Source organism: Staurois parvus, unplaced genomic scaffold (genome assembly GCF_062004578.1).
Source record: "Staurois parvus isolate SC_StPar_1 unplaced genomic scaffold, SC_StPar_1.0 ptg001065l, whole genome shotgun sequence".
Taxonomy (NCBI): domain Eukaryota; kingdom Metazoa; phylum Chordata; class Amphibia; order Anura; family Ranidae; genus Staurois; species Staurois parvus.
Window position 1 is genome coordinate 2402338 of NW_028318861.1, and position 26489 is coordinate 2428826.

General features: G+C 43.3%; 1 protein-coding gene across 1 annotated transcript; it reads right to left on the reverse strand.

The window, feature by feature from the left end:
• Positions 1–4947: 4947 nt before the first annotated feature.
• On the reverse strand, positions 4948–13283 carry LOC149440641 (DNA damage-regulated autophagy modulator protein 2-like). Its single transcript, XM_089658358.1, has 6 exons — positions 13246–13283; positions 11339–11406; positions 8502–8635; positions 6306–6527; positions 5200–5286; positions 4948–5067 (listed from the first exon to the last, which is right to left on the reverse strand). The coding sequence occupies exons 1-6, from the start codon at positions 13281–13283 to the stop codon at positions 4948–4950; spliced, it is 669 nt and encodes a 222-aa protein (XP_089514484.1).
• Between the last annotated feature and the right edge of the window lie 13206 nt (positions 13284–26489).

Sequence of the window (26489 nt, forward strand, 5' to 3'; positions counted from 1 at the left end):
CTCCGAGTTTTTATTGGGACAATATATATTGGCTAAAGTACAGTCAATCCCCTGGAGTCTACCTTTTAAGAATAAGAACCTCCCCTCCGGGTCGGTTCTTCTATCCTCCAACTCAAATCTCATGTTCTTTGCCACACCTATTGCAACCCCTTTTGCTCTTTTAATTGGGGAATCTGCGTAGTACCATGTTGGATAGTATTTGGATTTCAATTTCACGTTTGCCTCTATCTCGAAATGCGTCTCTTGTAAAAATACCACTGACGTAGCCCTATGATGTAACTCTTTAAACAACCTAAATCTCTTCCCTGGACAACTCAGCCCGTTTACATTATAGGTTATAAACTGTAATTCTTCCATCTTTCCCAATTAAGTCCATCTCTCTTCCAGTTTGCCTCTTCCTCTTCATCTCTTCTGTCCTGCAGAGTATTGACCCAATACCTCCTCTCCTCCCTTCCACCCACCCAACTCTCTTCCCCTCCCCCCTCCCTCCCTCCCCACCTCCCCCCACCCCTCCCATCCCCCCTTCTTTTTTCCCTACCCGTTTTTAGGCCTATAATCTGCCTACAAATCATTTGTGGATCTATTTCCACCATTGATTTAAAGTTTAGGGCATCAGCTCCGCCTATGTACGGTTCACCTCTCCTCCAACCGCCCCGATTCCCTCTCTCTGTCAAAAAGTCTTTACTCTTTACCTCCCTGCCTTAATCGGAGCCTCCAAGCGGGTCTCGGCATCCGGAGGGGGAAGGCTAGGGGCGAGAGGGAGAAGTAAGAGAGAGAGAAGAAAAAAAAAAAAAAAAAAAAAAAAAAAAAGAAAAATTCGTTTTCTACTTAATTCTCCCTCTCCTCCTCCTCCACCCCCGATGCCTCCCTCAGCCCGACCTGTTGCCAGTCCTCTTTTCTTTTAACATTTATGTTTCCTTTATCTTCTTCCTCTTCTTCCCAGCCAGCTATCTTCATTCTTTGCAAGTCCAGTCTATCACAAAAATCTCTTAAATCATCCGGAAATCTCAAATACGCTGTGACCCCATTTTTCCAGCCAATCAGAAATGCTGAGGTACCCCATCTATACTGCACATTCTGTTTTCTCATTTGCTCCAACAGGGGTTTCAGGGATCGCCTTCTCCTTAGGGTCTCTACTGTTAAGTCCGCAGCATATCATTTTCTGCACTTCTTTATATGTTTTCCCCTCTCCAATCAACTTTTTAATCAAGGTACGCTGTTCTTCTGAACAATGTCTGGAACCACCCATTTTCCTCAGAATTTCAGAGAGAAATGCACTGTAACCAGCATGTACAACATTTGCTGCCTTCCTTCCTTAAATAAGGGCAATAATTGCCACCTGTTTTTCAAAGAATGAATGACCTCACTAATAGAACTCCACACTGCTATTATTTTGAACATGCCCCTTTCAATTAGTGATTCAATTACACAGAATCAGCAGCATGCATGTCATGACTGTTGGGTCTGTTGGATTTCTATTACTCTACTACACCTGCTAGTAAATTATTTGCCATGTAGAAATATCATTTCTACCAAAAACAGTGATTGATCAGGTTAGTGATGTCTGACTGCTATTATTTTGAACACAACTGTGTATTTATAAATATATAATTAGTTACATCTTTTTCTGTAAATATTTTTATTGCACCCGTTTGACCTTTTAGTAATAAATCTTTCCTTCTGAAATTGTTGAACTGTTTCCATAGCTCTTTATTGCAATTTACGAATTCCTGCCTCTAAAAGAGCGCTACCGTGTTTGTTTAACCCTCTGTATAACCAGCCTGCGGTGACCGCGTTTTGCAGATGATTATTTCAATCATTATAGTGTTATAGCTGATATCGCCGAGTTTCCTCTTTCTCTGTACAAAAGGTGGTGGTGTCAGTGTGAAGGGTTAATTGCATAATTAACCTGACCCAGTAACAATCGCATTCAGGCACATCGGTACATCGATTGTGGTCCAATTAGCTGTAAAATCGTTGTGCAGGGTGCAGCTGGGTGTGGCATTGTTACGCACGTGACAGCGCGGTTTTAGATTGGCTAGTGCTTCGGTCACGAGTTTGGTGAGAGGGGCTGGGGTCTGACGCCGCGCCCGTCACATATTGGTGACCGCGATCGTGGGATCGTCGCATATTGGTGGCAGCGATCTTGCGTTCGTCACATTAACCACTTAGCCACTGTGCTGCCCATAAATAGTTCAGTCTCAGAGTTTGCTGAGTTTTCAAAGTTAGGCAGGGAAATAACTTCAGAACAAAGTATAGCAACTTTATGCAATATAGCATACTTTTAAGAATCATCAAAAACACATGAGAAAAAGCAAATGTAAATGAGCCTTATTACTGACAATGAAAAGTAATGTGCTTGGGAGTAAAAAAAATAAATCCACATTACTGACTTGGCGGAGAATCTATAGGGGAATCAAAGATGGAAAAGGGTCTGGGGATCCCAGTCGACCACAGACTCCGCTATAGCATGCAATGCCATAATATAATTCTACCAATTTACATGCCAATCAGTTTTGATCACCAATCTTCAGGAAGGATGTGCACAGGGGTGCTGTGAGACTGGGGGACCTAACCAAAAGTGTATTAGAGAGAGGAGAAGAGTGAAGGGGAAGGAGCTAGGGAGAGGAGGGGAAGAGCGAGGAGGAGGGAGATAAAGAGAGGAAAGGGGGTAAACAAGGGAGTTCTCTCTCCCTCCCCTTCTCTCTCTCTCCGCTTCCAGTTCTTACCTCCTCTCCCTCCCCTTCTCTCTCCCTCATCGCCTCCCTTCTCTGTGCCCATCTCCCTTCTCCTCTCTCTCCCTCTTTCTCATCCACTCCTTCACCTCCCTACTCTCTTTCTCCCCCTCTTCCCTCTCTTTCTCCCCCCAACCCCTCTCTCCTCCTCCCCCTTATTCTATTCTTGCTTCTTCCCCCTCCTCTCACTCTTTCCCTCCTCTTGCTCTCCTCTTCTCTCCCACCCCCTTACTGTCCCTGCTCCTCGCTCCCTACCTTCCCCATCTCTACTCCTCCTTCTACCTCCTCTCCCCCCCCTTTCCCTCCTTCTCCCCCTTTCCCTCCTCCCCCTCTCTCTCTTCCCCCCTCTCTCCTTTCCCCCCCTCTCTCTCCCCCACCCCTCTCTCTTCCCCCTCCCCCCCTCTCTCCCCCCCTTTCTCTCCCCCCTCTCTCTCCCCCCCCTCTCTCTTCCCCCTCTCTCTATTTCCCTCCTCTCTCTCCCCCCCCTCTCTCTTTCCCTCTCTTTTTCTCCCTCTCCCCTTCCCTCTCTTTCCCTCCTCCTCCCTCAAAAAGGAGACTAGAGGCGGAGGGGAGAGAGTTTTCCTATTTACCTCTTTCCCCTTGTTCTGCTCTCCCCCCTCTTCCTCCATTATCCCTGCCCATTTCCAAAACCCCACCCTCTGGGGGGAAGAAAGAGGGGGGAAGTAGGGCGGTGGGGGAGTGGATGGGAAAGAGAGAGAGAGGAGGAGGGAGATGGGCACAGAGAAGGGAGGAGATGGGGGAGGGAGAGAAGGTAAGAAGTGGAGGCAGAGAGACAGAAGGGGAGGGAGAGAGAATTCCCTTGTTTACCCCCTTTTCCCTCTTTATCTACCTCCTCCTCGCTCTCCTCCTCCTTCTCTCCCTCTCTCTCTCTCTCTCTCACACCATTGGTTAGGTCCCCCAGCCTCACAGCACCCCTGTGCACATTTTTCCTCCTATACATTTGCCCACTAGTGAGTATTCATGAGCATTCATGTTTTGCTCCCAAGTACATTACCTTACATTTTTCAGTATTAACTCTTGTCTGCCACATAGCTGCTGACTTCCCTTTTTTATCAAGGAGTCTTTGTAAAGTTTCTGTATTTTGTTACGCAGCTATTGCCCTGCTTAGCTTTGTATCATCAGCAAACACTGAGACATCCTCTTTTTTTTTCCCACCCCCTTGCTGTCCCACCTCCCCCATCTCTACCCCTCCCACTCCCTCCTCCTGCTGAGGGGGAGAGAGGGTGAGGAAAAGAGAAGATGGGGGAGAGACAGAGAAGAGGAAGGGAAGGGGTGGGAGAGAGAGGGCAGAGCAAGGGAAGAGAGAGAAAGGAGGGGAAGAAGTGGGAAGGAGAAGAAGAGAGGGAGGGGGGTTAAGAAGGGGGTGATCTCTACCTTCCCCCTCTATTTTTCCCTCCCTCCTCCTGTTGAGAGAGGGGGGAGGGGAAGAGGAAAGGGGGGTAGGGAGGGGGTGAAAGAGGGGGAAGGGAAAGATGACAGGGGGGTAGAGAGGGGGAGGAAAGGGAGAGGTGTGATCTGTTATCCAGCGAAAGGTCAAGGCAGGCATCAATCTGTGGCGTGATCCATTATCTAGGCGGCAATCTGTGGCGTGATCCATTAGCCAGGCAAAGGTCGAGGTAGGCAGCAATCCATGGTGTGATCCATTATCCAGGCAAAGGTCAAGGCAGGCATCAATCTGTGGCATGATCCATTATCCAGGCAAGGTTCAAGGCAGGCATCAATCTGTGGTGTGATCCATTTTCCAGGCGGCAATTCGTGACGTGATCTGTTATCCAGGCAAAGGTCAAGGTAGACCGCAATCTGTGGTGTGATCTATTATCCAGGCAAAGGTCAAGGCAGGAATCGATCTGTGGCGTGATCTATTATCCAGGCAAAGGTTGAGGTAGGCAGCAATCTGTGGTGCAATCCATTATCCAGGCAAAGGTCGAGGCAGGCAGCAATTTGTAGCGTGATCCATTATCCAGGCAAAGGTCGAGGTAAGCCGTGGTGCGATCCATTATCCAGGCAAAGGTCAAGGCAGGCATCAATCTGTGGTGTGATCCATTATCCAGGCGGCAATCTGTGACGTGATCCATTATCCAGGCAAAGGTCGAGGTAGACAGCAATCCGTGGTGAGATCCATTATCCAGGCATAGGTCAGGGCAGGTGGCCTTTCTTCTCTCTGCTAATAATGAGGACGGGCATGATCCAATTATTGACTTGGATCATCCCTGAGTCTATACGTTTGAACCCTCATGTTCACACAGTCTGTGTCAGAAACCTCTATACCCCAGTATACCGTAATACTATGTTGGCTTGTAGGTTGAAAATCCTGTATGAGAAAATACAATGTTTTAAAACGTGTTGTAATATTTTACATTTACTGATGCCTCTGTGCTAAACATTAGGTGTTTAAAATAAGCATCTGCAATGCAATGGACATATATGGATGGAAAATACTGACCTTAAGATCCTTACAGTAGCTGAGATTGTTGATGACGAGGGTGAAGGCTCCAATCCACTCTGCAATGACAGCAGTGTTGTGCAAAATCTAAAAACAATACAAAAAGTGTTATAAATTCAGTTTTTTTTGTTGTTGAATCATATGAAATGAAAGCCTTTCAGAACTTTAAGAAATGATGAGGGTCCATTATTTACAGAATGGTAGTATGTGCAAGAGGTTCTGTTTTTACCAAACTGACAATTAGGGATGCACCGATGCCGAGTATTTTTCAAGAGTGCTTGTACTCGTGAAAATGCTTCCAGTACCTGAAACTGATACTTTGCGGTGTGATTTGCATCCATACAAAATGACTGTGAGCAAATTGCACTGCAAAGAATGGCATGCAGTTTGAACATGAATGCGGTGCGATTCCTGTCCGAATTGCATGTGGTTTCCCTCACCTCTCCTGTGTGAACCTAGGCGGAAATCACTATGACAAGCCTGGGTTCACACAGGAGCAGTGAGGAAACCGCATGCGATTTGGACAGGAATCGCACCGCACAGGTTAATGCTTCTTCTTTACTCATGATAAACAGTCAGTGGACTCCATACCAATGCTACTTAAAGCACTACTACTGTTTTACCTACAAAGCCAGTTTTGTGATTCAAGCGCTCCTGTTAAACTACACAGCCAGTTTTTCAACCCTTACTGCAGCATAACTTGGCCAATAATACTGCTCAAATCACACCTGCATTGACTTTCATTGTACGAAGTCCCAGAACCTAAGTGCTTAGAATTTGCTCTACTAGAGGCCCATAGCCCATTAAATGCCACTGAAATGGGTTTTAGAAAAGGAGAACTAGTGAAAAGTGAAAGTTGTCAGATTTTACATTCTGCCTTCCATTAGGAAAAGTCATCTGAAACCTGACTGAGACAACCAGTCTACTTTGCTGCATTTTCCTGCAGCTAAGTGCAGGGCAACACTGGTAGCTGAACGCATGAGAAAATGGAACATTTTATTGTATGGGCTGTGTGAATGAATCCTCATTCTGCTTTCTGCTTTTGTGATCCCATTGATTTGTATAGGGAGTAAACCGTTCTGAAGTATACACCAAACGTTACATACCTGTTGACATTGACTGGAGGAGCAGATAAAATGTAAATGACAAATAAAAAGGATTGATATACAGATAGTTGTTATGATGGCGTTAGCAATCCTTGTGTAGAACATGCGTCGGCTGCTGATCTTGAGCTTAAACTGATCTTTAGCCATCCAGATGTTGTATATCAGTGCTCCTACAAACGCCATGACCGTTCCGATACAATGTAGTACAGGTCTGGCATTCACCTAGAATAACAAAAAATACGCAAATTACATTCCAGCTCATGCAATAATCATAAATATTACAAAATGAAGAAACAGTTGAAATTCCAATAACTATTCAAAAAGCTGATGTTTCAGGTTGGGATGGACTTGAACTTTTTTTTTTTTTTTTTTTTTTGTGGTGTGGAGTGGGGATGGATGTGTTAGAACCTCTGTGGTGTTTATACTGCTGTCTATATCCCACATTGGTGATTTCCTTACATCCTCTCCCCATGTTTGCACAGGTAGTAAGTAGTTTTACCAAACAGGAACCCTGACAACATTCAGAAGATCACAAATTCCAGCTTCACTAAAGAGAATACTATACATGTCTGTGTACCCAATGGGGTGAAAAGGAGGGATCTAAACAATGGAGACATTTGTTTTAGCTGGAGTTGCACCATAAAGTAAGCATAATAAAGGCAATAACCTGGAAGCTCTGCTCAAATGTCTTTCATTGCTGGGTCAGATTTCATCATTTTATAGGTTTGCAGCTATCAGAGCTATGACTGGTTAAGGCTAATGTAAGCTGGATTCTGATTGGTTATTACCAAATGCTGCACTCTACATGTAATCATTGCTCTCTCAACTCTCTTAAAGTGGAAGTAAAGTCATAAAACCAAAAAAAAATATAAAATCAGCCGATCCCCTGCAGGTTAATGCCATAATGTGCTAGTATGCATACTAGCACATTATGGCAGATTTATCTTTTAAACAAAGCCCTTCAGTGGCGTGCTGTCACTGCTGCCATGCACACAAGGTTCACTCCTGCTCATGCACACAGGAGTCACAATCCTGGCACAGTGCTCTGAATTGACAGCACGCCCAGTGTGCCCTCAATGTAGAGTGCAGTGTGCGTGACTTCACTGGCTGCTGAAATGATGAATATCTCCTAAACAGTGCAAGTTTAGGAGATGTTCATTGTACCTACAGGGAAGACTTGTAAGCTTCCTGGTAGGTCCGCGTTATAAATGAGAGTTTACTACCACTTTAATAAATAAGCTATTGTGTGTCAGAATGTAGGTTATTTCACAGGTTTTATGTCAAAATGATGTTCAGCCAAAAATAATCTGCATGTTGACATTTTAAAGGGAATCTGTCACAAGGCAAAATGCCTATGAGAAAAGCCTCTGAGGGAAGCAACTGTTTTCTGACTATAGGGATGCATAATCGCTCCAAAGCAGTAACCTCGCTCAATGTGTTGGTCCACTGAATCTCCACTTTTCTGGTTATGTAGAGACACAATCCAAGCATGGCAGCTTCCATCTAAAGGTGATCACAGGTATTTTGCAGTATAATCACTATAAATTCTTCCCGACCGCGCTATAGCCGGGAGATGGCTACAGTGCGACTCTCCAGTTGTAGAAGCACATCCATGGTCACGGGCACACTCTGTGACCGCTGTGTCCTTTGGACACAAATGATCACAGATTGCAGTAAAGGACCAATCACACCAGTCCTTTAGTTGTGATCAGCTGTGTTCAATCACAGCTGGTCACATGTAAACAGACTTGCCGGTTATCTGTATTTCGTTTCTGACACGCTGTCTCTGTGTGAGGAAAGCAGAGTCGATAGCCGACAAGTTTGACAGGGCACACTGAGTACATTGTTTACATTGATAATCAGGGCACTGATCATCAGTGCTCAGATGATCAGTGCAGCTGCATCAGTGCACATCGTTGAAGAAGAAAAATGTTTTGTTCTTTTTTCCTTTGCTTAGCAAAAAAAGAAAAGAACACAGTGGTGATTAAATACCACCAAGAGAAAGCTCTATCTGTCTCAAAAAAGATAAAAATTTCATTTGGGTACAGTGTTGCATGACTGCACAATTTTCATTCAAAGTGTGACAGCGCTGAAAGCTGAAAATTGACCTGGGCAGGAAGGGAGTGAAAGCACCTGGTATTGAAGTGGCTAATACATCAGCATTATTGTGATTTAAATTTTGTTATGTTTACTTACTGGATTTCTTCCAACCAAAAGTGTTCCAAGGCAGCTGATCCATCCGATCGCCAAGATGCTGTTCTGCACCCTGGAATGGCGATTCCCTGAGCGCATGGAGACGTATTCGTACATACAGTACATGACGATGGCATCTAAAACAAAACACAAAAGAATTTTACATGAAATTTGGAAGCACAATTGAGGCTAAACAGCTTAACTTATTCTAAATATTTTTGCTAATTGTGTGCTACTATTACAGCAAAATGGGGAAAAAAGCAAACAAAAACTTCACATGGAGTTGGGCTTTAAAAGAAGAGTGTTGACTCCACGGTGCATGGCAACAGCTCTTGTTAGGTTAGCAGGTGCATAGGATGTAACAAGTCAGCACTTAACTATCTTCTCCAATGTAAGATCATTACAAAAGTGAGTGACAATTTCCACCTATCAAGCTCACTGCATGGCTGGAAATAAAGATCCTTGTGAATTCTACCTATAATGTGACATTCCTAACAGAAATCATTGGGCCAGTATCAGTTGGATTTTTTAGCATCAGAACTGCCATATAGGTCTAGAGCAGCTATCCTGAAATGGCAGACTGCAGTCCGAAAACAAACCGCACGACAGACCTATCCAGACTGCGGCTTTGCCACTTAGCAGCCTGGGTGTCCTCTTCCGGATGAATCCTTCTCCTGTGAGGGGGGCTTTGAAGGTGACTGGGGTGCAAGGAGGGGGGCTGTGAAGGGGACGGGTGCAAGGAAGAGGGGCTGTGAAGGAGACTGGGGTGCAAGGAAGAGGGGCTGTGAAGGAGACTGGGGTGCAAGGAGGGGGTGTTGTGAAGGAGACTGGGGTGCAAGGAAGGGGTGCTGTAAAGTAGACTGGAGTGCCAGGAAGAGGGGCTGTGAAGGAGACTGGGGTGCAAGAAAGTGGGGCTTTGAAGGAGACTGGGGTGCAAGTAAGGGGGGCTGGGAAGGAGACTGGGATACACAAAAGGGACAGAAGGGGGGTGTGATGGGGACTGGGATACAAGGAGGGGGGCTGTGATGGAGTCTGGGATACAAGGAAGGGGGTTGTGAAGGAGGCTGGGATACAAGGAGGGGGACTGTAAAGGAGTCTGGGATACAAGGAGGGGGGCTGTGAATCAGACTGGGATATAAGGGGGGCTATGAAGGGGACTAGGGTGCAAGGAGGAGGGCTGTGAAGGAGCCTGGGATACAAGGGGGGGGGGCTGTGAAGGAGCCTGGGATACAAGGAGGGGGGGCTGTGAAGCAGACTGGGATACAAGGAGGGGGGCTGTGAAGGGAACTGGGGTGCAAGGAGGGAGTATGTGAAGGAGCTTGGGATACAAAGAGGGGGGCTGTGAAGCAGACTGAAATAGAAGGAGGGGGGCTGTGAAAGGGACTGGGGTTGCATGGAGGGCGGACTAGGAAAGGGACTGGGGTGCAATGAGGGGGGCTGTGAAGGACACTAGGGTGCAAGGAAGGGGGGCTAAGGAGACTGGGGTGCAAGGAAGGGGGGCTGTTAAGGAGACTGGGGTGCAAGGAAGGGGGGATGTTAAGGAGACTGGGGTGCAATGAAGGGGGGTTGTGAAGAAGACTGGGTGCAATTAAGGAAGGCATTGGAGGGGATTGGAATACACAGAAGGGGGTCTTTGATGGGGACTAGGATGCAAGGGAGGTGGCTGTGAAAGGGTCTGAGATACAAGGAGGGGGGCTGTGAATGGGGCTGGGCTACAAGGAAGACGGCTGTGGATACTGATTTAAAGGGGGAACGGGCGGACTGACCATCTGGAAATTTGGGCACTGCCCGAGGACCTGGGGTCAGTAGGGGGCCCCATGAGATGCCCCTGGTACCTTTTTTCATAGGCTTTTTTGAGTTTGGGCAAGGACACAGGGGCCCCATGATCCCCTATTGCCCGGGGGCCCCGTGAGTTGTCAGTCCGCCCCTGAGGGGGAAGGTCTGTGATGTAAGAAGGGGGACTGTGATGTGAAGGCGGGACAAAAGGCATTGATGTAAAGGGGTGCTTTGATGTAAATGGAGGGACTTGAATGCAATGGGGTCTGTGATGTAAAGCAGGCACTGTATTGTAAAGAGTGGGCTGTATTGTAAAGGAGTGTTGTGATGTAAAGGGGGGCAATGTATTGTAAAGGGGGGTGCTGTCATGTAAAGAGGGGGTTCTGTAATGTAAAAGGGAGAACTGATGACACTGATGTAAAGGGGAAACCATAATGTAAGGGGGTGGGGCTGTGATACGAAGGCTTCGAGTCATAGCACAAACATGACATTCAGACCTATGCTGGATGAAAATGTTAATGCTAAAACAGCTTGAAGCGGGTCAAATGCAGGTTATTAGGAGGTCAACTGCAGCTCAAATGTGCCTATAGAGAATTCCAAGACTAGGTTCACATTTGTGCATTGAGGGAATTTGCCCAAAATCGTGTACTGTCCTGCCGCACACAGAAATGTGCATCCCTTTCTTCAGGCCATCAGTTTTGCCATTAATGCTTAATGACACCTGAATGCACCTTGCTAGCGGCATGTTTTTGCACACTAGAATGCATGGTAAGAAAGGACCAAGTGTTGTGGTACAGCACCGTTTCATCAGAAAGGACTCATGCACCTATGTTTGTGTGATTGTTTTCACATGTAGGGCAACCCATTGAAATGAACAGGCTGCCCTAAGCAGAACACTCTAAAACACACTCGCACCTGCATAGGTGTGAACGGAGCCTAAATGATCTTAGAACTGAAGTAAAAAGCTTGCTACATTTGCACCTAAAGCCCGTGGATACTACACTTACACTCAGGAAAAGTACCCTACTCTCATAAAGAAGGTCAGTCTGTATATGATCACTTACCTAGCGCACAGGCCACTGCCAGAATGAGGGTGAACAAGGTTTTCTCGGGTTCGTAGCATCCGGTGTAGCTGTAAAATAAAAGGGAACAGGTGTGAGTTAATGTTACACAAAGTCTAGTATATTAGTACAGTATGATATTGTTTCCTCTAGTAGTACCTTTCTGTTCTTTGTTACCTAATATTCCTAGTAATATCTATATATTACAGTAAACTTTTAAGCCTAGGTTCATATATATGCATTGCGGGAAACGCAGCGAATTCTGTGCGTTGACCTTTTTGGATGAAAATGTTAGTTGTATGTCTGCCATACTAATCCAATGGCTTGAATAATATCAGAGCCTCTGATAAGGAGTATTCCGATCATTCTGACTTCATCTTTTGTTGGTGACTACATGCTTGTTCAGGGGAAGTATTTAGAGTAATAAAGTGTATCTAATCCCAAATCATGAAGTTATATTTTTAAAAATTACCTTTTAGCCTTGAAAATGTGGTAGTGGAAGTTATTTTTTTACTGGTTAATAAATGTTTAATAAATGTCTGTTGATCCTGCTAGGTTCACACCTATGCAGTTTTTCTTTTTGCGGTGTGTTTTGCGGTTTTGCACATGCGTTTTTGATGCTGTTTGTGTTTTTTTTCTTTTGTTTTTTCAAGTTGTTGCTGGGCGGAATAAAACGCAAAACGCATCACAAATGCACTACATGCTTTTCTGCAGCTTCTCCATTGAAGTCTATAGAACCGAAAACACAACATTTTGTCCCTGACCCTTTCAAAAAAAACCACACAGATGTGAACTTGTCCCATAGGAAATCATGTTAAATGGACTACTGTGCGTTTCTGCAAAATGCAGTGGAAAATGCATAGGTGTGAACCTAGACTAATGCAGGCCATAGATGGTTCATTTATCGGCCAATTTTTCGTCCGAAAGAACAATCGGCCGATTTTCACGGTTCCTCCTCATTTAGTTTATCGGTTATGTTTGAAAATGTGTGAAAATCATTGGTGGCAACATCAGTTTACAGAACGAAAGATATTTTGTTTTTCGGACAGAAAATCGGCCGATAAACGAACCGTCTATGGCCGTCATTAGTGTGACCCCAGGTCCCAGTGTCATGGCTGTAACCCTCCTCTGTAAACTAGAATAGTTCATCCAATCTGATTAAAACACGAATTGTTCTGAACATTTAGCAGCTGAGACAGAAGCTTCTTATAGCTCACTGGACAGTGCGATCTGTTACAGGGAGTGGGAATATAACAAATCTACTGGCAGGATCAACAGGTAATGAAAGTGTTGCAGAGGACTCTCTGTCAAAATCATTTCCATAGCAGTGTTTGTTTGTCTAACTGGGGTTGATTTACTAAAATTGGTGCAGCTCTGCCTAGGAGCCAATCAACTTCCAGGTTTTATTGTCAAAGCGTAATTGAACAAGCTGAAGTTAGAAGCTGATTGGCTACCATGCACAGCTGCAACAGATTTTGCACCCCCCAGTTTTTGTAAATCAACCCCACAGCCTCATATATCATGTCTTCTTCCCCATATTGTACAGCCAGAGGCAGCCAGGCATCTCGTATCATTCCCTAAACCTTACTGATCCTCCTAAAGTCTTGTACTGTGTGTGGAGCTCAGACTTTACATTCACATGTTCCTAAAATCCCCTCTCCTCCCTAATAAAACTGTAATGGACGTTTACCTTATGTATATTATGCCGGTATCATAATGATGATTTTCCATGGTGAGGACATATGTTGTAATCAGTCCTCCAGAGACCCAAAGGGCCCAAAGAATTGGCAAAAATGCCAAAAAGATCATTTTCACGTAGATATTTGTTTTCAAATCTGAAATCTCGCGAGCTTCTCAGGGGTGTGTGCTCCTCTGTCTCCTCCCAACTGTACACTGACCACTGGACTCACAGCTGTGACCTTTCCAAACTGCCAGAGCACGTTACCATGGCAACCCACCATGGCAACCCTCACAGTGAGGTCACCTCTGGGAGATTTTAACCCCTTCATGACCGGTATTGATTTGGTGTAGTGATAGTGATTAACACAACAGTGACCAGCAATATGAATGATGAATATAAGGGGCGGGGTCTGACTTATATATAGAACTACAGCACATTACCTCCAGCCGTTATGGCAAAACTACTTCAGGAATAATATTCAATCATTCAGATTTCTTACCAGATATACAAATATCTCCAAATATGATTAGTAAATAAATATAATTTATATACCAGACCATTCATTGTATGTATGTATGTATGTATATATGTGTGTGTGTGTGTGTATATATATAAATGTGTGTGTATGTATGTATGTATGTGTGTGTATGTATATATATATGGGTGTGTGTGTATATATATATATATATATATATATATATATATAAATAATAATTGACTGGTGATTTGTAGTTCATACACACAATCAAAGGAATTGGCAACAATTAAATGCAAGTAAAATCAAACTCCAAATCTAAACACAAGAAAAGCCATAAATATGTATAAACTGTGATTAATCAAAGCTTTGCAAAATACTCAGCGCAGTTTCCCTACCTTCTGCGGCCGAAGGAAGGGAGGGAGGAGACTACTTCGGATATAAATGGCAATAATAAAATACAATTTAAATGCATCCTTAAAGATGATAGGCTTACAGCATATTAATAGAGAAAATAACCCTCTAGTTTCTACCGACAACAACAACCCTCAACTTCACAACAGATTAGCAGACTATCTCACCATACACAGATCAATTTCAGGAAATCAAAAATATATATAAAGATACATGATAGATTTAGCCATGCACAATACCCAGCAATATATCTCAATGAAATCACCGGTTAGGAAATTCTAGCAAGGATTTTGGAATAAAGAAAAGTTTATAATGACACTTTATCACAGATTTCATCACTTCCCAGAGATAACATTCTGAAGTATGCAAGTAATTAATAATAGCAGTTGTCATCAAAGAGGGTTCCTCTCTCGGGTAAGCAAACATTTTAGTGTTTTTGTTTTTCAATTTTGCTCTGCTTTTCTAGTGTTTGGGCCCATTGTCTGCTATGTCCATCCACACTAACTGTTGACTGTCTTACAATAGGATAATCAAACTACAGGATTAATTTTAGGTGTTCCTTTACTGGTGTTCCCACTGGAGGCAGTTATATCTCATGAATGATGATCTGACCTCCCTGACATACTGGGGTTGATTTACTAAAATTGGTGAAGTCTGCATAGATGCCAATCAGCTTCCAGGTTTTATTGTGAAAGTGTAATTGAACAAGCTGAAGTTAGAAGCAGATTGGCTACCATGTACAGTTGCAACAGATTTTGCACTCTCCAGTTTTTTTAAATCAACCCCACAGTTTGATATATGTCATTTTTTTCTTAATCATAAGCTTTCATGCAAACAGGACATTTAAAAAAACAAGCTGGAATGTCAGTACTGCCACCAGGATAAAGCTGTATAAAAATGCGCTTTTAGCCGCGTTTCGTACAAGCGTCAATGTGCGTTAACCACGCTAGCATTTAAAAGCGTTGTTTTTAAACAAAAACACTGCCCTCTTCTATTTTCCACTCTCAAATTTCCCACAATGCATATAATGATCATTTCTCGGTGCGATTTTGGTTGGAGAGAGAGCAATTGAGAGCATCTGCAAGTATTTGATAACTGTAATGGAACTTGTTGTGAAAATGGATGAGGCCATCCTGCTGATTGCGTTAAGAAGGTTGAGGAGAAGGAGACCGCTGGAGGAGGAGAGAAGCAGCCTTTGTCATTTCTGGAAGCATCCCTATATATTCCAACGTCTCTCTATGGGGTACTTTAGGTATTTTATGGGGAACAAGTGTGTCACTGGAGGAACAGCTGCTTGTGACAATCGGGTATGTTACATTTTGTTATATTGAACAATGTACAGATAATATATTTTTTGTTAAAATTGTTTATTTTAGTTTTTGATTTTCAACTTTTTTTGTTTACATGTATAAGGGTAGTACCCTTTTTTGTTTTCTATTTTTTAAAATATTTATTTTTTAGGTTTCTTGCTACAGGACAAACATTTCTGTCCTTACACCACTATTTTCTACTGGGTGTCTCCACAATGTCCAAGGTAACCAGGGAAACCTGCTTGGCACTATGGGAGGAGCTTAGGGAAGTGGTCATATCTGAGCCTAATGAGGACATCTGGAAAGCTATAGCAAATAAGTTTTGGGAGAAGACCCAGTTCCCCATTTGCATCGGTGCCCTTGATGGCAAGCACGTCAGGGTATAGAAGGCTCCTCAGTCTGGATTGCTATACTTCAGTTATAAGAAATATTTCTCTGAGGTCCTCCTGGCATTGGCTAATGCCAACCTACGCTTCATAGCTGTGGATGTTGGAGCGTACGGCAGCCAGTGTAATGCCTGTATCTTTCACCAGTCAGCCTTTGGACGTCGCATTCCACCCAGCAGGCCTCCACCTTGTACAGAAGAACCCAGTCTACCCTTGGTCATGGTAGCGGATGAGGCCTTTGGACTGGCAGAAAATCTAATGAGGTCATACAGTGGCTACAGTCTCAACCAGAAGCAAAAATTCTTCAATTATCGGCCCAGCAATACATGCTGAAAATGCCATCAAAGTGGTCCTGGCCTGCTGTGTGCTTCATTACTTTCTGCAGGACAAGGAGAGAGTCACTGTTGAACCACAGCCACAAAATCCAAGTCATTGTGTGCTGTTTATGGACAAATGTATGAGCCTTGACCATCCGCAATCAGATTTTCTTGTATCACCATAAAGAGAAGCATCATGGCAGGATCAATATGTGTAATGTATTTTGTTGTTTTTGCATTATTTCTGCTTACTGCAGTTAACAAAATAGTTTTTTTCTTTGAATACATTTTTTTTTTCAAAGGTACCTTTTTGTCTTTTTTTTTTTTTTATTCCTCTTGTAGCTCTTACTGCTATCCACATACGCATTACATCGGAGGTAAAGACGGTTTTTCCAGTGTCCCTTTCTTCTACGTGAGGCAAGCGTATACATCCCCCTTTTGGGTCTGCATACATTTACCCCACACAGTGGAAAACTTGCACTTTTCCCTTGTGGGAGGCAAGCGTATACAGTCCACTTTTGGGTCTGCTTGTTTACCCCACACAGAGGAGAACATGTCCTTTTTCACTGAAGCAAAACTGGGCTAGTATGTAGTGCATCAGAGCAAAAAAAATGTGAAAACGTAACAAGATCTATCATTTTTTGCAGTAGATATAATGCTGCATTCATACATAGGAATTTGGAATTGTGGGTGTTTCCAAATTGTGCAGCAAAACGTGCACCGCGTGTTTGAGTGCCATTCACTCTTAACCTTTAACGTGGTGCTATTTTACTGCGATTGTTGAATGACAACATGCAGCAATTGTGGAAAAATGCACACGAAAGAATTGCACAAAGCTTGTAGTCCAAAAAACTGTAGGAGCTTCTTTGGCATGACTAACACGCATAGGGCAGCCCATTCAAGTGAATGGGCTGCCCTATCCACAACACATGGAAACGTATGATATGCGCTAAAATAAAACCTGTGAGCGGGCATTCCTGCTACACAAACTGAATGGGGCCTTAGATGCTAGGGATCACTACCATGCTAGAATCATTAAAGTTTGAGGACGTGTTTACACTAGTGGCTGGGGGTTGGTAAAATCTTGTGGTTGCTCAGTGTTTTTACCTTCCCCCAACCACTCCCTCTTTTTAGCTGAAGAGGCAGAGGCTGGGGGTATACTCATGCTGTAACTACAATGGTCTGCTTCATGGCTGCGGCAGGAACAATACCTTCTGTTGTGCTCAGCAGGCAATTTTATCTCCCAAACACAACCCATTCTAGTGAACAGAGCCATGCTGCAACCACACCGCAACGAAAAACAATGTATATGCTTGCAAAGCAGTAGTCTGGCATTTAGGTGGTTTAAATGAGAAGATGAGAAGGCAGTGGGACAACACCACCTCACGCCTATCAAATGTGATAAAATGTCAGGGGATGTGCAAACAACTGAGCAGCATGGTACAGAGGTGTGATCTATGCTGGAATTGATAATTCCATTAATTTCTAATGAAAATATTGATATTCAGCTTTAACAAAAATGGTAATTTGGTGCATTTTTGTTGCATTTGCAGTGCATTAGTAGTACATTTTTGAGGCATTATATTTTTTTCACTTAGTTTCTGTGTTTGCGGTGCATTCTTGTGCAGTTATGTGGTCCAGTGAATTTTACATGTGAACAAATGCAGCATTCTGGGTTTTTTTTTTAATGCACCACAATGGTGTAAACTAGTCTCATTTAAAGGATAAGTTCACCTTTTCACAAAAAATAATAAATGCACATTTTTTTGCAGGTAAAAAAAAATGTGAATTTATTATTTTTTGTTGCAGGAGTCTGTAAAGCATTGCACCAGCGATCAGCAGATTACCATGCAGGTCTCCTGCAGATCTGTCAGTACATCCCATACGGGCAAGCAGATATACTGACAGGAAGCTTCAATGAAGTACTATGACGCGCCACAGTGCATGTCAGCTCGAAAAGGACTGTTCTAGTTGTGTCAACAGCTTGTCTGAGTTAGACTGGCACCAACTCAGGATACAGCCATATGCTTCGCCTTGTCCGGGAGTCCCAGCCCACCGAATGTCTTTGGTCCAATCAAAAGTTGTTGACTAACCACTTCAATACCGGGCACTTTTACCTCCTTACTGCCCAGGCCAATTTTCAGCTTTTGGCACTCGCACTTTGAATGACAATTGCACAGTCATGTAACATTGTACCCAAACTAAATTTTTTTTAGCATTTTGTCCACACAAATATAGCTTTCTTTTGGTGGTATTTAATCACCATTGGATTTTTCTTTGTGTTATAAAAATAGGCCAAAGTGTATTCTAATACATTTCTTTGGTGCAAATAACCCAAATTAGTGTATATTATTTAATCTGTAGGAAAGTTATAGAGTCCACAAACTATGGTATATATCTGAAAAATGATCAGTCCTGATGTACTGATGGCCCATCGTATTTCTTGAGGCCCAAAAATGTCAGGAAAGTACACATATCCCCCAAATGACCCCTTTTTGGAAAGTCAATTATGTGCACTATTTAGTAAAAGGCATGGTGAGTTTTTTTGAAGTTGTAATCAGGGGCGGACTGACAACTCATGGGGCCCCTGGGCAATAGGGAATCATGGGGCCCCTGTGTCCTTGCCCAAACTCAAAAAAGCCTATGAAAAAGGTACCAGGGGCATCTCATGGGGCCCCCTACTGACCTCGGGCAGCGCCCGAGTTTCCAAATGGTCAGTCCGCCCCTGGTTGTAATTTTTTGGAAAATGAAGAATTACACTTTACTTTTCTTTTTCACATAATATCACCAGTGCAGTACAGCGGTGGCGATCAAGGACACTGAATGGTGACTGTGCGGGGAAAATTTATATACAGTGTGTGTGTATATATTTTTATTTTTTTCTTTAATAAAACACTGGCATCACAGCTAATAACTTGATACAGATGAGCTGTGATTGGCCCAGTTTGTACATGTGATCACTGTGACAAATCACAGCTAACAACACAATTGTATACAATGGATGACATGAAAGGAAGCCGTCCACTGTTACAGTTGTCCTGTGACCTGCTGTGATTGGTCACAGCAGTCACATGGTGCCGGCAACGGACTGGTACACAAATCAGTCATTGGCTGTGTTCACAGATCTCGCCGCAGCATGGACCTGAGGGTGCATGCTAGGCTGTGGTGTGGGAGGATGTCATATGATGTCCACACGGACCAACGAGAGTACTGCTTGCCTGTCATTCTCTTATAGGCTGGGCGGGAACGGGTTAAAAAGGCAGCCTACATTTTACTCTCAGTTGAGCTTTCCTTTGTGAAAATGTTCTTCTAGGTAAAGCTTAAAGTGACCCTAAGCTCTAAATAAAGAAAAATACCTTCTTCCTGTTAGAGGGTGGCTACGTTTGTTTTTCGTGGTCCCACTGTATGATGGAGTGTAGCCACCCTCTCTTGATGGCTCACAAAATGGACTAATTCCAAACAAATAGAAGAAAGTGGGAGAAGGAGAGGTTTGGGAGCACATGAGGGACATTAAAACACAGTAAGAAATGATTTAATGAAAAATAGATTACAGGGCCATTAAGTAGTGGCTGTGTATAGATTATGGAGAATAAGGATATTGTTTAAAGTGGTTCTAAAGCCTTAAGGTTTTTCACCATAATACATTCATTCTATGCATTAAGGTAAAAAAACCTTCTGTGCTGCAGAATTCCCCCCCCCCCCCAGCCCCCCCTTATTCTTACCTGAGCTGATCTGATCCAGCAATATGCACGAGAGCATTGGCTCTTGCCGCTGTCTCCCTACTCCCTGGGCAGATTGATAGCAGCAGGAGCCATTGGCTTCTATACACCCTTGAGTTGTACATTTGTACCTGACAGAATGGCATATATAGTCATTTTTCTTGATAGCAGCAAGATAACAAGTGGCATGTGTACAATAAGGGATCATTCATTTGTTAGAAAATAATCTGTTTCACAATATCACAAGCATGATATGTCCTGCATAAAAGAGTTGTGTTCAATGAACATGCTGATGTATAGTTCTTGAAGGATTATGTAGCTTCTGGGTTCAGTTCTGTAAATCCAACACTGAATTTGATGTCACACTTCCCCGTGGTACGTGGTTTCACCTGTATACAAGACCTAAGTGTGTATGTGGGTAAAATGTCCTGGATTTTTCCTGTAAGTAATCCATGCTGAAGCCAAGGTCCATTACTTGGGAGTGGAGAGTCCTGTTGTCCTTTAGGTCAGACTTAAAGACTGTTTCTTGTAGCCGTCTAACCAAGGCCTGGAGCTCAGTGTTTAGGTTCTGCAGAGCTTCGTTTTCACTACATAGGATATTTCTCTCTCTGATGGCAAGGTCGCGTTCCCATTTGGCTATAGTGATTTTCTCTTCAAGTTCCTTCAGGCTGTCAAGACAGTTATACAGACATTATGAAATTAGCGTATGGTCCAGGCTTGGGTCCCACAGCCACCCCCACCCTTCCCATTTGCAGTCTCCCTTTGGTGCTCCCCTACAATGAAGAACAAAAATCAGTATACATTATTTTGTATTTCCAAGTGACTTTGGCCAGGTTCAATAATGGGTCCTCTCTGCCCTCTTCTTCCTCCTACAATGGGCGCATTGTATCCATGTATGGGCAGGCTGGTTGTACAGAAATTGATCTACTGAATGACTTCTGTAAAACCAGCCTGTTGGGTTTTTCCAAAACAATCAGTGTTGCCGGCTATTGCTGGCAGCACTGAGCGGTGTATTCTGACGGCTGAGAAAGCTCCCCGCCGTCAGAACACAATAGCACGGTGGATGGAGGAATTGGGTGGATGTGGGAATTGGGTTGTTTTTTTTTTCTGTTGGGTGAATGAAAAAATAAATGATTAATCTATGGCCAGCTTTAGTCTGTTTTTCAACAGAACAAGGTGTCCTGCAGTTGTAGCAGTTAGAGGGTTGAAACAAACAATTTACCACTGACAGGGTTGCCTACAATGATCAGCTTTTATTTATGTAAAACCTTTATCCCAAAATGAACAAAAAAAAACTGTTTTCTGTAACTGCTTATAACACCTTGGAGTTTGGCTTCAATTTGTTAGTGTATTTAAATCTGCAATTGCATCCATAACTACTCTTCCCACAGACTGACAATGCTGCTGTCCAAAGGAATCTCATTTTCTCCTTCATCCAGAGTGACTAGGCATGCTAATATAGGAGGTGTGTTACTGGGTAGATTACCAGGTGAAACCAAAAAGGAAATAAACCTAAAAATATAAAACTAATGCAGGGCTGGTAAGCTGCAATATATTATAGTTTTGGTTTTAAAGACTACGTTTACCAATAAATGTACATATATTTGCAGGATTGCATTATTTTTTTCCACATGAGCCTGCAGAGCATTGCACAGAAGATCAGTTGATAGCAGGTGCAATGCCAGGCTGCTGCAAACTCCCCCTTCAGCTTTCTGTCTGTTCTTCCATAAAGGCTTTCATTTAGAAAGCTGGAGAAAGATTCAATGGACTGCAAGCCTGCTGATCAGCGTAATCGTAGTCTATTGAGAAGTACAAGCTGCCTGCTGTGTTATATATTCCAGGCACTTACTACCTGCAGCTCTGTTGCCCATACCTCCTGTATCTGTTACAGAGTTGTAGGCAGTGTGAATGGTCTACAAGGGGGCTGATCAGCACACTTGTGGTCCATTGAAACTACAATTCAGTGTGCCGTGGTGGAAGACAAGACCTGGGTGTATCATGTAACATGCTCCTAGAGGTGAACCTACCCTTTAATAACGCTTTAAGGCTCCATGCACACTGGCTTAAAAAAAAGCCGCTCCTAGAGGAGTTTAGCGTTTTGCCTGTAGAAGCAAAAAATGTTATTCTATGTGTCCATGCACATTAGGTGGTCTAGAGGGGTTTTCTTTAACCGTTTCCATACCGGGCACTTTTACCCCCTTCCTGCCCAGGCCATTTTTCATGTTTCAGCGCTCTCACACTTTGAATGACAATTGCGCGGTCATACAACATTGTACCCAAACTAAAATTTTATCATTTTCTTCACACAACTAGAGCTTTCTTTTGGTGGTATTTAATCACCACTGGGGTTTTTATTTTTTGCTAAATTAATAAAAAAAAGACCGAAAATTTAGAAAAAAAACAAACGCGTTTTTCTTTGTTTCTGTTATAAAAGTTTGCAAATAAATTGTTCTTCATAAATTTAGGCCAAGATGTATTCTGCTACACGTCTTTGGTGAAAATAACCCAAATTAGGATGGATTTTTTAGTTTGTAGGAAAGTTATAGAGTTCACAAACTATGGGATATATCTCACTATTGATCAATCCTGAAGTACTGACTGGCATGGCGGTGATCAGGAACACTGACTGGTGACTGGTGAAAAAAGAACTATAATATTTTTTTAATTTTGTTTATTTTAAATTTTTTATTACTTTTTTTTTCATATTTCACTATGACCAAAGTAGTACAATGTTACCATAGTAACATTGTACTACTTTGGGGAAGTGATCAGTATTTTTTTTTTTTTTTTACACAATTTGCTTATAGCAAAGAATTACTTTGCTATAAGCAAACATTTACCTGAATGACATTGATTCATTCAGGGTTTTTTTTTTTTTTGTGCTTAGCTGTGATTTGGCCACGGCTAATCACATGACACAGCTGGGCTGTGATTGGCCCAGCTTGTGCATGTGATCGCTGTGACCATTCACAACTAGGCACACTAGTATACAATGGATGGCATGAATGAAGCCATCCATCGTATGCAACTGTCATGTGACCTGCTGTGATTGGTCACAGCAGGTCACATGGTATCGGCAACGGGGGCTGGTACTCAGATCTGTCATCGGCCGTGTCCGAGGTACACGGCCGGTGACAGATCGCGCCACTGCGCATGGCGTCCATATTGCGTCCACCCGGAACGCTGAGTGATTTTTCCGGCCGCCAATCGGCCATTGGCCGGGCGGCAAAAGTTTAAGCTCCGCATTTAGAGGCAGAGAAAAACCTCTCTGTTTTGTGTTTTTGAGAGTGTTTTTCTGGCAGAAAAAAAAAACGCTAAACACTCCTAAACCCTAGTACAAAAAGCGCTCAAAATTACCATTTTTTTCTGCCAAGATCACTGGTGTTTTTAAAAGCTACTGTGCATGGAGCCTAAAGCAGACTTTGGTGTGATATATTGTTTGTTTCATGCATGCCAAGTTTTAAAATAAGCTTTAAAAGATATTATTGATATCATTAGGCTGAAATGAATATTGGTTCAACATGCACAATTAATTCATCAATCATAAGCATTTGTCATGGTGGTTCACTATATGAACCATTGATGTATTTATACATGTTGATCATATTCCCCCTTAATCTCCTCTTCTCAAGAGAGAATAAATCCAGTTCCTCTAATCTTTCCTCATAGCTGAGCTCCTCCATGCCTCTTATCAGTTTGGTTGCCCTTCCCTTCACTTTCTCCAGTTCCCCAATGTTCTTTTTGTGAATTGGTGCCCAAAACTGAACTACATATTCCAGATGAGGTCTTACTAATGATTTGTACAAGGGTAATATGATATCGCTCTCTCTGGAGTCTATACCTCTTTTAATACAAGAGAGGATTTTGCTCGCTTTAGAAACCACAGCTTGGCATTACATGCCATTATTAAGCTTGTGATCTACCAGAACTCCCAGATCCCCCCCCCCCCATTGATTCCCCCAGTTGTACCCCCCTAGTTTGTATGATGCATGCATATTCTTAGCCCCCAAGTGCATAACCTTACATTTATCAATATTAAACCTCATTTTCCACATAGTTGCCCAGTTAAACAGTGCATTGAGGTCGTCTTGTAAATTGGAGACAACCTTTTAAGACTTTATTGCACTGCACAGCTTGGTGTCATCTGCAAAGACAGAAATGGTATTTTTAATCCCAGACCCTATTTCCTTTATAAATATATTAACCACTAGGGGACCGCCCACAGTACATATACCGCAGCAAGGCGGCCCCTGTGCGCAGGATCACGTTTATAAATGTCATCCTACCAGCGGTACCGATCGTGGCCGCGGATGTCAATCGCCCGGTCCCGGCTGATGATTACCCACCAGAGCCCGGCAATTGCCGGCAAACACTGACAGTGAGCACAGTTGCATTGTTTTAAATAGAGATCTCCTCCCTGTTAGTTTTCAGCACACTGTTCCGGATTGCTGAGCTCAGCTTTCAGGATCAGTGTGTTACTGTGAAGGACACACCCTCCGCCCCCTAGTAAAACACTCCCCTCACATAGTTAACCCTTTGCCTTCTAACATTAACCCCTTCCTCCCCAGTGCCATTAGTACAGTGTCAGTGCTTTTATTTGCACTGATCACTGTATTGGTGTCACTGGGGATGTCAGTGATCCCAAGTCAGTTCCCCCCCAGTGTCAGAATGTCCGCCGCAGTCCTGCCATAAGTTGCTGATTACCGCTATTATTAGTATCAAAGAATAAAATCCAGTATCTATACCGCCATTTGTAAACGCTATAACTTTCACGTAAACCAATTAATTTGCATGTATTGGGATTTTTTTTAGCAAAGACATGTCGCAGAATACATTTTGGCCGAAATTTATGACGAAATTTGATTTTTAAATTTACTGGACACGTTTTATAGCAAAAAGTCCAAAATACTGTTTTTCTCTCAAAATTGTCGGTCAAAAAGTAAAAACCGCACAGGCGATCAAATACCACTGAAAGAAATCTCAATTTGTGGGGAAATAAGGATGTAAATTTCATTTGGGTGCAGTGTTGCATGACCGCGCAATTGTCAGTTAAGGTAACGCAGCACCAGGGCAGCACGGCTGCGAAAAATCACATATACATGTGATTCGCTCTCCCGTGGTTTTTACGCCCCTTCCAGATAGCGTCAGATTGCCCGTCAGTACACCGGTAATCACTTTTAACCCCTTGATTGCCAGGGAAATGCTCATACACAATAAACCTCCATTGCTAGTATAGTGTCTGAAGGGATCAATATCTTTGATCAGATTAGCACTATACCTGTGTTCTCATTAGTATAGTATCCCTAAAAATGCAGCGTTACGGGATCAAACCCAGTACCTGTGTTTAGCCCCTACGCTTACCCCCCCCCCTTCTCCCCCAGCAAGTGCAGTATCAGTAGGTCACTGTCACTTGATACATTCCACACAAAACCGCACTGTTCACAGAGTCAGGCCTGATCTCTATTATCACTTGCCGGTAAATTTTGATGACTCTCATATGCAGCAGAGTTACAGTACTAGTGCCACGCTACCTTTTGGTGAAATGGCGAGCACCAGTAGCCTAGTACATCCTGATCTTTCACATACCAGCACTGCAGTATCACTTGGTGACGTGGCGAGTCCCATAAGTGTAGTGCAAGCTGGTGCGGTGGCTAGCGCACATATATATACGTGATTATGCATTTCCAGGTAGGGGGTGCGCCGGTCACGGGTGTCAATCACTGGGTTCTGGCCGGTGATTACCGGCAAACACCGACATGGAGGAGGGCTGCATTGTTTACAGCCGCGTCTGTAACCGCTTCCTGACCGCCCTATAGCAGAAATACTGCTACAGGGAGGCACGGTGCACAAAATAATGTGTATATATACGTGATTCACGCTCCCGTGGTTTTCATGCGCCTCTCAGATAGTGTCAGATTGCCCGTCAGTACACCAGTAATCACATTTAACCCCTTGATTGCCAGGAACACGCTCATGCACAATACACTTCCGCTGCTATTATAGTGTCTGAACGGATAAATATCTTTGATCAGATCAGCACTATAACAGTGTTCACATTAATATAGTGTCCCCAAAAACACAGTGTTAGCGGGATCAGTCCTGGCACCTGCGTTTAGCCACTATGCTTACACCCCTCCCCCCCCCCCCTTCGCACCCAGCAAGTGCAGTGTCAGTAGGTCACTGTCACTTGATACATTGCACACAAAACTGCAGTGTTCACAAAATCAGCACCTGTACTTTCCCCATTCACTGCCCAACCCAGAATTCAGGTGGAAACAGCAAAGTTAACTCCCCTTGATTTTTTGGAGCTGTTTTTCACGGAAGATCTGTATGCATGGATTGTGGATCAAAGCAATTTATACGCACAACAATTTATCGCCGCAAACCCAAATTCAAACCTTGCCAGACCATCTGCATGGAAACCCATTACGGTTTCCAAATTTAAATTTTTTCGGAGCCTAACCCTCAACATGGGCATTACTAAAAAAAAATTAATTGCGGTTGTATTGGTCCACAGACCCGATTCATCATATGCTCGTGTTCTCTGCTGCCGCCATGGCCAGGCATAGATATAAGAGTATAATGTGTTTTAGGCATTTCAACGACAACACAGTCTATCGTCCTCGGGGTGACCCTGAATTTGACCAGCTCCACAAAATTCGTCCCCTTGTAAATCATCTTAACCAAAAATTTGCAGATGTCTATTCTATTCTCCCCAGCAAAAAAAATCTGCGTTGATGAGTCCCTCATTAATTTTTCTGGCCGTCTTGCATTCAAACAATTTCTCCCCACCAAGCGTGCCAGATATGGGGTCAAGATGTATAAGACCTGCGAGAGGGCAACAGGCTATAC